This window comes from Mchenga conophoros, linkage group LG1 (genome assembly GCF_057382185.1).
Source record: "Mchenga conophoros isolate Kocher_MC1m ecotype Shallow Benthic linkage group LG1, M_conophoros_male_GT1.1, whole genome shotgun sequence".
NCBI classification, from domain to species: Eukaryota; Metazoa; Chordata; class Actinopteri; order Cichliformes; family Cichlidae; genus Mchenga; species Mchenga conophoros.
In genome coordinates, this window is record NC_140526.1 from 6,510,024 (window position 1) to 6,526,991 (window position 16,968).

General features: G+C 37.6%; 1 protein-coding gene across 1 annotated transcript in view; it reads left to right on the forward strand.

The window, feature by feature from the left end:
* itfg1 (integrin alpha FG-GAP repeat containing 1) overlaps nt 1-16,968 on the forward strand; it is a 163,700-nt gene that overhangs the window by 23,158 nt on the left and 123,574 nt on the right. The window contains exons 7-8 of the mRNA XM_085292496.1: nt 508-560; nt 15,163-15,244. Coding sequence (XP_085148622.1) covers nt 508-560; nt 15,163-15,244 — 135 coding nt within the window. The remainder of the gene's footprint in view (nt 1-507; nt 561-15,162; nt 15,245-16,968) is intronic.

Consider the following 16,968-nt stretch of genomic DNA (forward strand, 5'->3'; position numbering starts at 1 on the left):
TTGAACAAGCAGTGCCTCTCTATATCAGAGTTGGAGGAAGAAATGTCAAAAATATACAAAAATGAATAAAGATATTAATCATTCCTCTGTGTCAACTGTTGAATGTTAAAATATTTAGACTTTTCTTCTTCTGTATATTTTGGTTTAATTAATTAAGTTGAGCATAAACATGTATTGAGTCCTGTGCGTCATATATTGTGTTGAAGAGTAGATTTAATTTCATGTTTTCAATTTTAGCTGCTGAGAGACAAAATGAAAAAGAGAACTTTTTTTTGGCTACAATAGAGGTCTTCTCAATTTTTTCAGGATTTGTTAACATTGTCCATATCTGTTAAAAGCCTTATTGCAAGAGTATAGTGTACATTTCCAGTTATGTGATTCTCTGTGTTGTAGATCAGCACATTTGATCAGCGCGTCTGCTCCATACTTGATTATAATTGCCAAACAAATTAATGTATCACTTAATGACTTGCACCCTCCCTTCTTCTGTCTTTTTCTTCCTCTCAGATTTATTCCTGACAATGAAAAACGACCGAATGTTTGAGACCTGGATCAACAAGGTAATAAGCTTTTTGAACTTATTTGAGTGTCTTTGAGTCTCTTGCCTATCATTAGTGACTTTTTACAACTCAGACTCTTCTATAATGATCAAAATTGACATTAGTGAAGCATTACAGTCCTCCAGAGTAAAGTAGAGCCCAGCTTGTATTGCATGCATGGTGCTGCTAATAGCCTAAAACCATATTGGCATTTATATAATGTCTGTCTTATGTGGTTAGCCATTTGTAATGTAACAAGTAGGATAAGCACAGTGACCTGAAATGTTGCCTCAAGTCGGCAATCAACTGATTCCATCCACCTTAACCACTACAGCTACAGCAGGCAATGACGCAATTGTAATGAATTTATTTGACAAATTACAACTGGCTGGCTATACATATCACATCTTATCATCTTTTTGTTTTTTGGGGTTTTTTTTCAGTTATGCTGGAAAAGGAAAACAATGGTAGAATTGTTTAAGCTTCTGGCAGTGTAAACTAGTTGGCAACTTACCGTGAAGACACTGCTTGAGTATACAAAACCATCTGCTCAGCTATGATTCAGCTATATGTATTACAAACACTGCAGAGTATTACAAACAAGAAAGCCAGGACTGCTCTCCAGAGCAAACTCTGAGATGACCCCATATCTAAATTACCCCAAACATTCTTTTTTATATTATATTCTGTTAAAAAAAAAAATTCAAAATTTAATGTCCGACAGCTTATACACTGACATTGATGATGCCACAGACGTTTACACAATCTCAGTAAAGCAGTTAATATTTTTGCACTTTATTTTCCAGGAGCTTAATAACTTTATTCGTTTTCATTACAGTGCACTAGAGTAAAATATTCATATTGTGTTCATCTATGTTTGGAGCTTTAAACGAGTTAAACTCAATAACCCCTAAAAATCAGTCATATGGTAAACTGTCAGCGATCTGGTTCAGTGGGTCTTGACTGATAGGTTGAGTTCCGAAAGAGGGCAGCAGGTCTCTTCCGAGTAGAACTTAAATGTATAGTTTGAGTTTTTATGAAGAACAGCATAGCTAACTGTGACAATCAAATTAGAACAGAGGTTTTGCTGTAGTCTGTCCTACTTCTTGAAAAGAATAAAGAGATTGGTGATCACTATACAACAGCTATTTAATTTATTGTTACACAACATTTATTCATTTATTTATTGCTAAGATTTGTGTTCAGTCTCAAAGGCATTCAGTTATAAACTAAGAATGTACAGTATGGCCTCAGTTGCAGTCTCACGTCCTGAAGTATAACTACAGGTATTGACAGTGATGATCCCCTCCTCTGCTTCAGTGTTCATTTCCTTAATGCAACAAATGGATCTGTAGTGCTTTGGTGGGCTTAGGAGTCTAGGATTGTTGGCACTGCTGCAGAACTAGTTAATATTCTGGGAGAGCAAGGAGGGGAGACCATGGCTCTGGGTTTTTGTCAAAGGGGCCTATTTGAAATTCAGCAGGTCGAGGCACAAGCCGAACAGTAGTCTATCTTATCACAGAGAAGGGGAATAGGAGAAAGGACGGGGAGGAGGTAAGGAAGAAGAGGGGAAACGGAGAGAGATTGAAGGATGTGGAAGAGACAGAATGTGTCTGAGGGGAGAGAGACCAAGCAGGAGCAAAACTGTGCAAATAAACTGCCATACCCAAATACCAGTTGGATGTGCGATGGGTGGCAAGAATGCTAATCGGAGAGGATGAAGCAAATGAATTTCAGAGAAAGATCACTTTAAACTTTTGAGGTAGTTCCAAATGATTTTTATAAAACTCTGCAAATGAAGGGTTTTTTGTTGTTGTTGTTTTTGTCTATTTCATAAACAATATCTTAAAAATATATTAGCTTTTTATTCAGTTGTGAATCTTCAACAGACTGAACCATTTCACTGCAGTTATTACAATGAAAAATATGAAATAGAATCTAAATAGATGCCAGGGCCTACATCCAAATGCAAAACATACATGAGAAAATGAGAAAATGAAATGAATGAAAAATGAATAATTGAGTTTAACAGAAATTTTTAATTCTAGTTTTAAAACAATAGGACACTGAGTGCATTGACCTCAACTATTTTATCCTTCTACAAAAGAACTTCCATAATATCACTAAACACAGTAATATGCAAAGTATAATTTCCTTTAAGACAAAAGTGCTAACAGGCACAATGCAATCATTTTTCAAGAAAATCCAGTATATCACATCACATCTGTTTTTAACCCTGATCAATAACTGGAATTTACAATGACCAAAGATCAGCTACCACATTTTAAAGATACTGTTTTCAGCTCAGTTTTGCTTGTGGAATTGTTTCATTGAAGCACTTTTTAATATACGTTTATCCTTTTTCTGTTCGGTGTATACATGGATACATACGTAGACTATAAACCATAAAACAGATGAATCTATGACTTACACTTTTCAAGGATTAATTTTTAGCCATGAAGAAATAAAAAAAAATGTGAAGTACATAGTATTATCAATGTTAAGAACTGAAGAATTTTTAGTGAATCAATAAGTAATTGACACTCACACCAAAACAGTTTTAGTATTTTATAATTCTATTTAATGTTGATCTTGGCATTTATTTTGTAATTTTGCATACTTTGCTTCCTGCCAATCAAGTCATAAGTAGTTCTGCAAAAAGCATGTCTTACAAGCATCTCTAGGTATAGTGGAAAGGATTTGGGAGCAAGACAAAGTGAACCTTGTCAGTGTCTCTGCAGTCTCAGATTATGGATCTCTTGATCTACTTCTTAGCTACTCTATGAAGAAGTTAAATCCTTTTCTTTGTCTTTTTTTCTTCTTTCTCATTTATTAGCAATGCTTTTTCAATTTTTCTTTTTCTATTTATGAATTTTATTTTGCATCCACTGGCTGCAGCTTTTCAGCCACACTATGATGGAATTTCTTCAAATTTTGGTTGAGTTTATTCACTTGAACTGAGCTGAACTGAGCAGTATTTAGTGGTCAAAGGTGAAGTTCAGCTGTGAACTCAAATAATATGTTTTTAGCCGTACCTTATCATTTATTATAATTTATTTGCTAATTATGATTGTGTACAAATAATGGCAAAGTGACATTTTATATGCAAAAGATCAACTTCTCTGTGACTCCAGTTATTTAAAACAACCAGTGTATATGTCCTGCCTCTTTCTTATGTTTTTATGTACACATGAATTTCCAGTGAAAGGGTGTACTCACACTTCCATGTCAGAGCACTCTTGACCCCCAAGTGTCCACTTTGTTTGGCTAAGTGTGATCACTACTAAGTGTTGTGCTCTGGGCTCCTGCAAGAAGCAGGCCCAGGCACAGTTGAGTTGGATGTGGGCACAGTATAAATATAGTGTGATTGTAATGGACATCATGAAATCACTTTTGTTAATTAATTAGCTAGTATGTGAGAGGCCAGTGTGTGTTATTGCTTCCACAGTTAAGCCACATAATGCATAAAATCATGAACCCCCTTATGCTCTACAAGAGTGCTTTTCGTGTGTGTGTGTGTGTGTGTGTGTGTGTGTGTGTGTGTGTGTGTGTGTGTGTGTGTGTGTGTGTGTGTGTGTGTGTGTGTGTGTGTGTGTGTGTGTGTGTGTGGAGGGGAAGGGAGAGGGTAAGACCAGCCAAGAAAGAGTGTGAAATCCTAAAGACAAAATTAAGCGTATTCAGGCCCAGATATTCAGGCGGTGTAAGTGCATTGTTGGGGGGGCACCGTGCCTTGTGTGAGTACACCCTAATTTAGCTCAGTTGAGCGATACAGACATGAGGTGTTACTTATAGTGCTTTTCCTGTTTTCCTTAGCAGTGTATCATTTTTTTCAGTCACACTGACAAACAAGTCTGTACATCCACACTCTTGAATAATTTCTAAAACAAAAAAGGTTTCTTCGGAAGCATTCCATGGACACAGACACACACACACACACACACACACACACACACACACACACACACACACACACACACACACACACACTTGTGCAAATCTACACAAACACAGAAGACCAAGCCATTTCCCAGCATCCTTAGAGCATTAGACCTCTGTTAATCCCATCGTGGTTTTCGGTTCAATGCGGCTGCATCTATCGGTCATAGGCCAGCACGCTCCCCTTTCTCCAGCACTCTGTTTTAATTACTTTTCTATGTTTTCTCTTCCCCTAAGTCTCCTTCCATCTTTCCTCTTTCCCCTGTTTTTGTGTGATTACACAAGAGAAGGCAGTCACAGAGGGGGAAATAAAATCAACAAGCTCCAAAGAGATGAGTGAAGAGAGGTGTTTTCATTGGCTGCCAAATAGAGCCAAGTGCTTTAAAAGGTCAGTTCTTTAACGGCTGATATAATAATTTAGTTCACTGGTCAGTGAGAAGCTGTTTTTATCCCCAGTCACACACTTACACAGATTAGCACATGCATATAAATAAACTACTGCTTGCCATCAAAGCAAGTCAGTGTTTTTATATTGAGGCTTGCGCTTTCAGTTTTTAATGGTAAACACCTTTCAGATCAGCTTGCTTGCTTTTCACCAGGATATCAGAAAGGTAGGCAAAATGAAAAATTCTTTATAATAAGAAGAAAATGAATGTCATTTCGAAGAGTTCTGCTTGAAATTTGGTCCTTTGAGCAACAGAAGAAGTCAAATGTGGACCCATTTGATGAGATTTATTGGCTATTCACGACATCCATTTTTTTTAAAGTCTCCCCCATATGTGTATCATCATTCCAAATAAGTAGTATTAGATTTCTTTGGCTCTCTTCCACAGCACGTCTTTTATCCTGTCTTCCTTCTCTCACCCCAACCGGTCACAGCAGATGGCCCAGCCCCTCCCTGAGCCTGGTCCTGCTGGAGGTTTCTTCCTGTTAAAAGGGAGTTTTCCTTCCCACTGTCGCCAAAAACGCTTGCTCGTATTAATGTTGGGGATCATATAATTGATGGGATTTTCTCTGTTTTCTTTGTATTATTGTAGGGTCTTTACCTTACAATATAAAATCACCTTGAGGCAACTGTTGTTGTGGTTTTGTGCTGTATAGATTAGAATTAGATTTGCTGCAGTCTTACACACAAACAAGTTGTGATCAAAAGCTTCCTGGAATAATCCCATTACAATAAAATAAATGAATAAAAACAAACACATGTGATTTAAATTTGATCGATCTCCCCTACTGCATCCCCAGACAGTGTTCTATATCCACAGTTTCGCATGCATTTCTCAAACTGGCACAGAGGGCAAAGCAAGTTCTCTAACAAACTGACCTGACTTTTGTATGGAGGCTCATGACTGGTAATGGAAGGTGGATTTCTGTCTAGGACAGAATAGGTTATAGCAATTTTAGTAGAGAAGTCAACAGCTTGAATTTGTCCTGTAAATTCATCCCCAGACTTCATATTGACAACAGGGGATCGGAGAGAGAAGTTAACAATGGCACGTCGTCATGAGCACAGAGCACATTGGAAACAGTATTTGGCCAAACCAATATCGCTTTGCTCACCACCTGCCCTATTCTTCAGATTTGCCTCCCTGCAACTCATCTTTTTCAGGAAAATCACAATCATGTTAAAAGGTTATGTTGTCACATTACAGATATGGCGAAATAACTGGTACATTTCTGAGGTGAGTGAGCAAGAATTAACTGGAAGCTATATAAAGACCCACTAGAAGATGGCCTTAAGGGGCTTTTGTGATTTTGAGTTTACTACCACGAGTTTACTCATGGTAGGGATGCACTGATCCAATATTTGGATTGAGATCAGTTTGATCCTGACTCAATAATTTGGCCCTGGTATTGGTATAATATCTTGTATCCTTGGCTGTAATTTTACTATAAATACCAGTAAAATTGTTTTTTAAGCCTTACAGATTACAAGTTACAAAAGCAACATTTAATAAGTTAAAGTCAAATACGTATTTTTCGGACCATAAGGTGCACGGGATTATAAGGCACATTAAGCGAAACAAAGCAGTCAGATAAATCAAACTTTATTCAACTCATTCTTGCTTCCTCCACGTCTGTACCATTGACTCATTAATGCTATATTCTATCACAGCTGCTCTATTCCCATGTTGTTGCACTATATTAATGACTAACCTTCTATTGTGGATGGATTATCTCAGTTGTCCTTCTGACTGAAATTTGGTCCATTTACAGCATCCTGCCATGTGATTGCATTTGTCTCTAACCATCAGGAACCTTCACGTTAACTTTTATCGAGTGGGAAAGTGTTAGCGTTCATCCTCCAGCTTCACTGTTTGTTATGCCAGCGGTCCCCAACCCCCAGGCCTTGGAGTCGTTTGGTACCGGGCCGCGAGAGTTGAGGCTCAGGTGTGAAATGTATGGTTTTCAGGGTTTTTATCGTTATTTTGTCATCGTTTTTATCGTTAACTTGGTTTTCCTGGGTCTTTTCACGTGTGTTATGAATAAATCTTCTTTTTATCGGTACCGGTACTAGTTTTATTTTGTTGTATTTATCCGCGACACCTTAAAGGCCGGTCCGTGAAAATATTGTTGGGCATAAACCGGTCCGTGGTGCAAAAAAGGTTGGGGACCGCTGTGTTATGCTAACATAGCTGTGTTGCTAGCGATCACGTAGCTCATCATTATATACCACCTAGCCCAACTTCAGTAACCTTACACACGTCACTGCTGTTTAGTTTCCTGTCTTCATTTATGTTGGAAGTGATAGCAGAGCTGTACGTTTGAATTTTTTCAGAAATCTCTCAGTCAGAACATGCTATATCATGCTTAGGTAACTAGCAAAACTAGCGAGCTAACTTCCTGCTAACTTCTAACTCCGTTAAATGTAATAAATTTCATGGATGCCTGGATGTTAAACTTCATAGTTACACCTGATAAAGCAGCAATGCTGATCGTTTTATTAAAGATGAAAGAATTTAGACCGTTTTTAACTCTCAGTGATGCTGCAGTGTTCGTTTGACTTTGGGACCTGAAGAGAACGGAGTTTAGGACCCAGATTACTCCCAGATTTACAAGCACCTTAGTCCGTGTTACGACCCGTCTAGGGCCAGGCCATAACATGAGCGAGGCACTCGCTTCCCTCCCCAAGACCCAAGCAGTCACACGCAACAAATCCGTTAGATGTGAAGTGATTTATTTACAAGGTGAATAAAGAGAACCAAAACGGGAGTGTCAACACTTCAGGGTGAGCCAAGGCCAAAACAATAAACAAAACAAACCTACACAAATCCCGCACCCCTGACCTCACCAAAATAAAGTCAAAATAAAGACAGAGTCTGACCTCCTTAACCAACTCAAAACAGGAGAAAACGGGTGATCAAAATAAACGGCAGCTCACCCCTACCCACTCCACTTCCACAATTTTCGCACGTATACTGCAGCCAGCGGCTACCACAGGACTACTGCTGGGTGATGAGGAGAAATGCGAGGACCTCTCCCGCTGTAGCACTCCAGCCTCCTTTTATTGGGCGGGTCCTCCAGCTGGATCCAATCACGCCGGGGCAGTAAGTCCACGCACCAATCGGAACAGGGACCTGGCACAGCTAAATTAACATAGACAAAAACACAGCACTTGCACAAACAAACACACGGACATACAAGTTCGTAACAGTCCGACAAATACGGTAATAACGACGGCCGGCTTCCATGTTCTATAAAAAAAAAAAGAGCTTTGTAGGGTATCTGACGGACAAACACCAAACCAGTTCCACATCACTGAAGTGGCACCATTTTTACAAACCAATTCTGGTTCATGCGTTTCACTCAACGATCCGCTTTCTCCCTTCTCGTTCTCCGTTACCGCCATGCTTTTTTGGCCATGTGCGTATGAAAACAAAGGCACTGCGCATGCGCGTTTTACCCATATATTATCGCGATATTTCATTTTCTTATCGTTGCCTAACATTGTACCGGTATTACCGTGAACGGTATAATATGGCCCAGCCCTAATTGGATTCATACTCTGTATCAGTATTGTAAAAGAGCTGTATAAATCTGGATTCCTGCATCACTAGTTGCTGGGATTTTGGAACTTGATGATACCTTGCACAAGCTGATCCAGGCCTCCCTTGTTTTTAGCTCAAAAAGCACCAGCACAGTAACACTTCATGCATACACATCTTTTCCATTAGCATTTGAGTTACTTATACACAATACTGGTTAAGTGGTGTTTTTAGACACTTTGACCCATCTCCCTTAGTTTTCTAAGATAGACTTGGTCCCTGTTCCCTTCTGTTATTTTCTTTTTTGTTGTTTTGTTTTTTGTTTTTTTGCATAGCACAGCATCTCTTAGTGCATTAGCTGGGCATATGTGATTGTGCTGTTTGCCTATGAGTGGGTGTGAGTGACAGAAACGTGTTGAAGGTAATGTCAACAGAAATAAGGAACAATAACAAAAATTTATCCTTTTATCTTCACAAATCAGTCAGTTTACACCAGAGGAGGAGCCAGACATTTGAAACACCCGGGGCTTAGCCCTAAAGGGTAGTATGCATGTGGGATTTTTTTTTTTTTTTTTTGAGGGGGGGGTGTAGAAATGACTGAAAGATTAATAGGCTCTGTTTTGAGTTTTGTTCAAAAAAGAATGACTTCATATAGGGAAATATATATATCACACATGCAGGACACCTTAAACTAGTTTTTTAATTGAGCAGCAAGACAGAACGAAGTCGGGGCTGTATCAAGACACAGGGACTAAACCCCAATTCAACCAGACCCAGAACTGATCCAGAATTAAAACAGGACTACAACAGTTCAAAAGCAGGATTACTGAGGACTTAACCAAGACATAACCACAATCAGAACTAGATGATAGTAGCACTAAAAATCATCATAGACCTGCACTACACTTATTTATTTAATTCTACCAAAGTACACTATTTAGATTGAGAAAAGTTTATATAATTATTTAGCCTTGTTGTGCAAACAAGCCTGCAGAACTTAATAAATATAGAATTTGAAAAATAGCAAACCTAAAAAGAAACACTAGGTACGAGATACATGAGTACCTATGATACAGTGATACTTTTAGTAAGCAACCATTTGACTAACATGTGTGTCTCACCTGCTCTTGTTCATCTCTGTTCTGTCCTCATTCTCCATCTCAATCTCTGCTCCTCTCTCTCCCTCTTTGTGCTGACAATCATCAAATATACAGTTGAAACCAGATATTTACAAACTCTTCAGATCAAAACACAAACACTTTTTTAATTGTAACATCAAATCAGACTAAATGTTTATTTTTTTTAGATTGATAAATATAAAAACATATTTGTTAACTTTAAGAGTAAAGAGAGAAACTGTCTGTGTTTTTTAATTGCAAATGGCACCAAATTGTATTCAAATTGAGCCACACTTATGGAGCTCCACGATTCTTTTCCTGGTGTTTTGGTTGACATCTCTTGATTTTCCCATGTCACAGAAACAGGCTCTGTGTTTTGCCTTATATGCATCCACAGCTGTGCCACCAATTTACTCACATGGACTCTACTAACCAATCAGAAGCTTCTTCAGCTCAGAATGGAATCGTCTGGAGTTTTCTTATTAATTAACAATAAACTTAGTGTACATGTACTCCTAAATTTAATGAAAGTGATAAAAAATAGACAGCTCTGTCTCTCTTTATTCTGACATTTAACTAATTCAAAATATATTTCAATATTTATCTAAAACAAAAGTTTACTCTAAATTGATGTTGTACAGTAAAAATGTTTTATGTTTTCTCCCTAAAGTGTATGTAAATATCTGGTTACAAATGTGAATATCCTGCTGTGTACTGAAATCCCTCTTGTTTTGCATAGAAATATACTGAACAACATACAAAGCATAATATATAAAATAACATTTACCTGAGTTTTTTCTTTGAAAGAAGCCTCTAATGTCCATTCTTATATTTCAGTACATAACTGAAACCGAATTAGTCGGGGAGGGTAAGAACTGAAAATATGAAATAAACACACGTAAGCTAAGACTCTCTAAAAAATAGCATTTGTTCGGCTTTTCATTTCGCCATTTGTTGATTCACTTGAAGAGCAAGTAAAATAATATTGGTCAAGTGATCAGTTTCATATCAATCTTTCGTGATGCACCGTCATATTTACATTATTTGTACGGTACGAATGATTTGCTTTGGTACCTGCTCAAACTTAAGCTCTCCTTAGTATGGCTGGCTCCGTCTCTCCAACAGCGCACTCACCGGCAGCAGCTCCCCCCGCCCCCTCGCTCAGTCGCTTAGTGCCTGAGCTTGGATCATACCAATATCAGGGGGGGATTCACGCACAGTCGTAAATTCCCACAGTGTGCATTATGTGCTTCGAATATTGTGTGTACTTTTTGTTTTATACAGTTGTCAGCCAGGCATCTAACTATGAAAAAATTACACTCCAAAATACCCCGGGCTTCTGACAAAACAACCCGGGCTTAAGCCCCGTAAGCCACCCCCACGCTCCGCCCCTGGTTTACACACACATGAATGCAAAATCAATACTAGTCAGTCACACTATTAAAATGTTTCATGTCAATGCCTAGAGAGTTAACGGACCACTTCCACATTCCTAATTGTGGATTGATTCTAATTTTGTAAGCAAATTGACAGAATATTCAAGTTGAATGAGTTTAAATATCAATTACTTTGTACATTTTCAAATGTCAGCATGACAGAATTTTTTTTTTTTGTTCCCTGTAACTTCTTATAAATCATAGAAAAACACTTCAAAGTGCACTTGTGCTTTGCAGTCTTTCCCTAGAAGATTTGTTTGTACAGTCAGTACACAGTAGTTACAAAAGTAGTAATTCTTTCAAATGGAAACAAATAGGTTTGGGAAACGCATGAATCTGCACTTTCTACTGTTAGTGATAGTTTAAACCTTTTTGCCAAAGTACCTCTTGGTGCATTTAAATCACCAGGCTAAGTACTTCTACATTTGTGCCTTGTCAGGACTGAAAGCATCAAACATGATGCAAAGAATTAACCCTTCAGTGCACAATTTATGTATCGTAAATAATTTAAATTGAATCTAATATTGGCCTTTTACTGAAGGCTTATTGCACCAAAATACCCTAAAATAGCACAGAACAACATACCTGCATGTTTTTCATTGCAGCATTGGGTGAGTAAGTGTTGACTTGAAGGCTCTGTAACCCTACTGGAAATAAATATTGCAATAACATTATCATTTTTAGGGTTTCACTTGCAGTCAGCAGTATTTAAGAAATGCATGATTAGCAAAGGGAGAAAACCAAACAAATGAATCCCACATTGCTTCAAGAAATAATCTTTCAGTTTGCTTTAAAAGCAAATCTGGCAAGACGTGTATATATTTAAATGCAGAACAAAAACTTCCTGAAGTAATTATTAATTTTACAAGTTTTTATATTTTAGTTTTAAAAGACAAATATTAGTATATGTTATCTAACTACTGAGGTTATTAACTCAAAACGAAGTGATTTCTTTACCCAGTAAAAATGAAACCGATAATTGGAATTTGAGTTGGACCTTTAGGGCTCAACTAGCCAACTCTGTCAGACTGTTATGTTCCACTTCTTTATGACGCAATCAAGTCATGCAAAAGCCCCATTTAGATGTCAAAATATTGAAGTACTAACTAACCTAAAGGGAACTTCAGACTGAACAGTCATAAGTCTTACTAAGCAATCATGTTGGCAGCACTACTCATTAGTCTCCTAATCTTAATGTCTCAGAGTGGAGTGGGGGACCATGGCTATGAAGCTGCCATTAAGTTGATCAAGTAGGTACTTTCTATCATACTTTTCTGGAAGCATTAAACCCATGACAATTCCCCGAGATAAAAAACAGTCTTTGGCATTTCAGAAATGCCCTCTCTCAGGAAGAAAAAAATACTTTTTTAGCACTGCCTACTCTATCTCTCCAGGACCTGCACAAACTGAACTGTATCACCACAATTAAATAGGTTGCCTTCTCACAAAAAGTCGTCTTACATGTGTCAGGAGAAAATTAGGAAGTTAATGATTAATTAGTTTCATCTAACTGCCTCATTTTCAGGGACCTATTGTTCATTCTGGCACACTGTCACAATGTCATGGCTTTTTGGGACACTTGAGTATAACAGAAGAAAGGTGTTTTATAGTCCAGCAATAAAAAAATAAATAAATAAAGAACTCACTGAGTCTGAGTCATGACTTTCCTCTTTCCCAAACCTATCTACTTTTACACGTAGAGCAATTTTCGAGTCCCCCATTATACTCATAGCTGGATCCATTACCTTTGCTGTTACCAGGGCACAAATATCATGATATAAATTTTCAGATGTGGTGAATTCACCGGGCTTATGAAGGCTTGCTTTGCAGCAGCTGTCTGGTCCACGGTACCTATGGCGATGTTATTCAGGGCCTAAGCTGCCTGAAAATGGATGGAGGGGCAGTCAGACTATGCCAGCAAACTAACAAACCTTGGGATGAGCCTGGCAGCGATGATGCTGTCAGTAGACGGATGCTTTTCCCTGGAGTGCAGCTTTCTGGCTGCTTGTGTTGTCTGCAGCTGCTGATGTAGAATTCCAACTGTTAAAACAGACCAGGAGATTGTACACTGGGATCTTTGTCTCGGCTTTTCCAGGAGGCTTTGGGCAATAATCATTTCGAGGATCTGATTATTTTTCACCTTTCCCATTGATATCTTTCTTGTTATTTTTTAACTGGCCAACTTGATCTCGGCTCTCTTGGCAGTAGATTCCACTTTAAAAAATCAGATATGTTTTCTATTTGCATATATTGGGATAACCAAAACAGCCAAAAACTTTAGGAGGAAAAAATCATGTAAATTTGCTCAAAATCAACTTCAAGGTAATCTTCTCCTGCATTCCTGGACCATTTTCATTACAGCTGGGATTTTCAGATTACACCCTGGAAGTTCAATTACACTGCTTTCACTTTGGACCACAGTAACTTTTGAATAGGCACTGCTAGTGTTCTTGCCAAATATGCTTGGAACTGGAATTTAATCAGTTAATGCTATTTTATGACCATTCTGCAAACAGCTGACAGTAGAAAAGAATACAGTAATTTTATGTCCGTCTGTGCGTTCTAATTAGAAAGCCTTAAATATTTCACAGCCGTGAGTTTTCTTTGGAAAAGATTTTGTTCAAACCGGTGCTTCCGTCTGCATGAAATATTCAAGCAATCTTGTGGTGTAGTGGAATTTCTATCTACATAGAAATCAATATCATACAGAGTGTACTGGATTGCAATGTAGGTAGAAAATGTGCTGCAAGTGTTGTTACACAGTTTTATTTAAATGACATTTTGGAGTTTATAGTTAATAATTTGCAGTAATAGTGTTGCATTAACCTTTGGTTTCCTTCACCGTAGCTTTGTCTTGATAGTTTACCCACTTGTTTTGCTACATCTCATGCCCAGCACCATTAAGTGAAATTTATATTTTGATTCTAGTCGTGTTGTTATAATAGTTTTCACATCATTATAACTATTAAATTACTGTTGTGCAGTTGCTAATTTGTGGTTTGCCATTTGTCTGATTCCTTTGTCCTCTCATTGTTATTGAGTCTATTATCACTCAGCTTTAGTAAAACACAATAATTTATACATGTATAACACACCCCTCATGTCATAGTTTATTCATTTCAACAATTATTGGCTTGTGCATAGAACAACATTTGACCACACATATACACACCCACACATTATATACTTATATATAATAATGTATAGATTGTGTTCTCTGACTCAACTATTGTACCTCCCTCACCTTCTCTTCCTATCTTTCTTACTCTGTCACTTTCTCATAAATCAGTAATGTTGTTATCGGCAGGCTCACAGACTCACATGTGTTCTTAGGCAAAGGCACCCACACATACAAATCTTTTTTTCCCCCCACTGATATACTTAAACCCTTGCCTTTTTTCCTTGCCCTATGTAAAGGGCACCACTTACCCAATAGGTTTGCTAAATTTCAGAACTCTCACAGCCACTGTTTTCTCTAAATCCACAAACCAGCAATGTAAAATGCAATAAGGTGCAGTGTCATATTAAAATGAACAATTACTCTCCGGGGTGGGGGGCTTATCTTCAACGGATGAAATATTAATATAAAAAGTGGCATTTTGCATTTAAAATTAAAATGTAATACATAAATATTAAATAATCCAGAATGGAGACAATTGCCGGTTGCTTTACCGTATATTAGTTGAACTCATCATGAATGTGGTTTGTCTTCTTTTCTGCTAAATGCAATGATTTAAAAATAAATACATAAATAAATAATAATAATAATAATAATAAAATCTTACAAAAACACTGGTTGTGAATGCTAACTATTGAAAAATTTTCAGTTATTCCACGAAGCATATTTTGGCCTGTAATTCAAGAATTTATAAACCAATCGTGTTTTTATCTTGTTTTTGTTTCATTTAATCAAACATTTCTAATAAGATTAAAACGAAGTTTTTGCTTGATAAGCGTTATGCATATATTTTGAAATTTTACTGAGTGCATGAACAAGAGCAAGCTTTTTACTTTTTGCTTTCCAGAAACATTACAGCTTTTTATGGTACACGCGAGGGGTAAACTGGACTTGTCTTTTATTGCTGGATCTCTGACTAAACATTTGAGTTGTTCTTTATGTTTTTTCTGTCCATTTGTCATCTATCAGGACGGGAACTTCACCAAGACTGACGTCATGTCAAAGCCAAACGAAACCACAATTATTGGGCAGTCTTCCTTTGTGGACTTTGGTGAGAATTATAAAGATTTTTCATTTGCTTGTTTGCTGTGTTTTTGTGTAAATGTGATACAGTTATCGGTTTGAAACCTAGCACTGGGATATACTTTCAGTAGCAGGGCCATATGAACAGAGCCAAAATGGAGCAAAACAAAAATCGAAGAAGACAATGTGTAATGACAATATGTGCAGTCAAGGTGCATAAAAGTTCCCAACATTTAGTCACTGTGTGGACGAGGCTGGATTGTACTGAAATTTGTCCTGGTGTGTGTCTGTTACATCCCTTCCTTTCCTCCTGAAGTCCTGAAAGCTCTTTCTGCATTGATGCTTCAAAGGCTATCAAACAGGACTATGTTGTGTTTTGAGGTTTGACAGTTTCACTGTCTGTTTCCAAATACTTACAGCCCAGATATGCTCATTCCTTAACTGGCAGGCTAATCTCATCCATGCACAGTGGCAGGCACACACTACAATATAAAACTCTATTATACACACTCATAATCCCATAGCCAGATTTTTGTGGACATCTTATCCCTTCAAACAATCTTGGCCAGCGCTATTCATTGTTCAGATGAGCTTTACATTTATCCGCTGCAAATCTCTGCTGGCTCGCTAATCTCCAGGCTGCAGCCTGCATGCCACAAAGTTGGCTGGTCATCTTGACAGTGCTGTCACCTCAGTTAGGGCAGCATTGTCTTTTGGTGCCTTCTTGTGCTTGTTTTTAAAAGTAAGTAACCGTTTCATTTACCAGTCTGATGATGTACAAAGTAAAATGAAAGGGAAAGCACCGTAGTTTTCGGGTCATAAGCCGCTACTTTTTTCCCACACTGAACACTGCGGCTTATACTGACGTGCAGCTAATGCATTTTTTTTTTCATGCGGCCAAAAACATTTTGCCTGGTAACAGTAGACCAATAAAATTGATAAGTAGTATATATACGGTATATATTTTTACCGGTTGTTAAGAGACATTGTAATGTTGTTTGTGCACTGTTCCGTAAAAAAAACATAAGCAACGTAATTTGTGTGTTACTGATACATACGTATATTTAAAGGTAGCCGTGTTACAGGCGCTGTTTGCGGAAAAAAAGCATTTGCAGTATGTATTTTTGTATGTTTATGTTACCATGTTTATGTTACCTTACGGATTAAATTAAACGTTAAAAATCCTCACGTGTAATATTTCTGTGTAAATATCTCAGATTACAAGTGAAATGCATACGGCTTAAAATCCGGTGCGGCCTGTACAAGTACAAAATTGATTTTCTTTCTAAAATTAGAGCAAATTAATCAGGTGCGCTCTGTAGTCTGAGTATTACAGTATGTGAATGATTGCTCAAATAGAGAAGAGTCAAAGTTATCAAGCTGGCTCATTTGGAAGCAATACTACAAAACTGATATAGAAACATCTGATCGAACTGAACATCTTAAATATTGTTTAGTCTTAACATTAGTGTGGGATTATTTGAGCACCAGTAACTGTAATTTAACACTTGTGAAGTGTTTCGGTCCTTGGCTCATTATATACTCTGTCTCAATGTCAGATTCTCTTGAAGCATGGAGTTTTGTTTGGATGAATCTCAAATTGATTTTGATTTGACTCCAATAACACTAACTCACTCACTCCAATGTGCCAATCTATTTTGAACCTGCAAGCAGCAGGAGATCCTCCTACACAACTCTGTTAATAATTTCTTGAACTGAAACCATGGTAGACTGATCCTCTGGACTCCATTA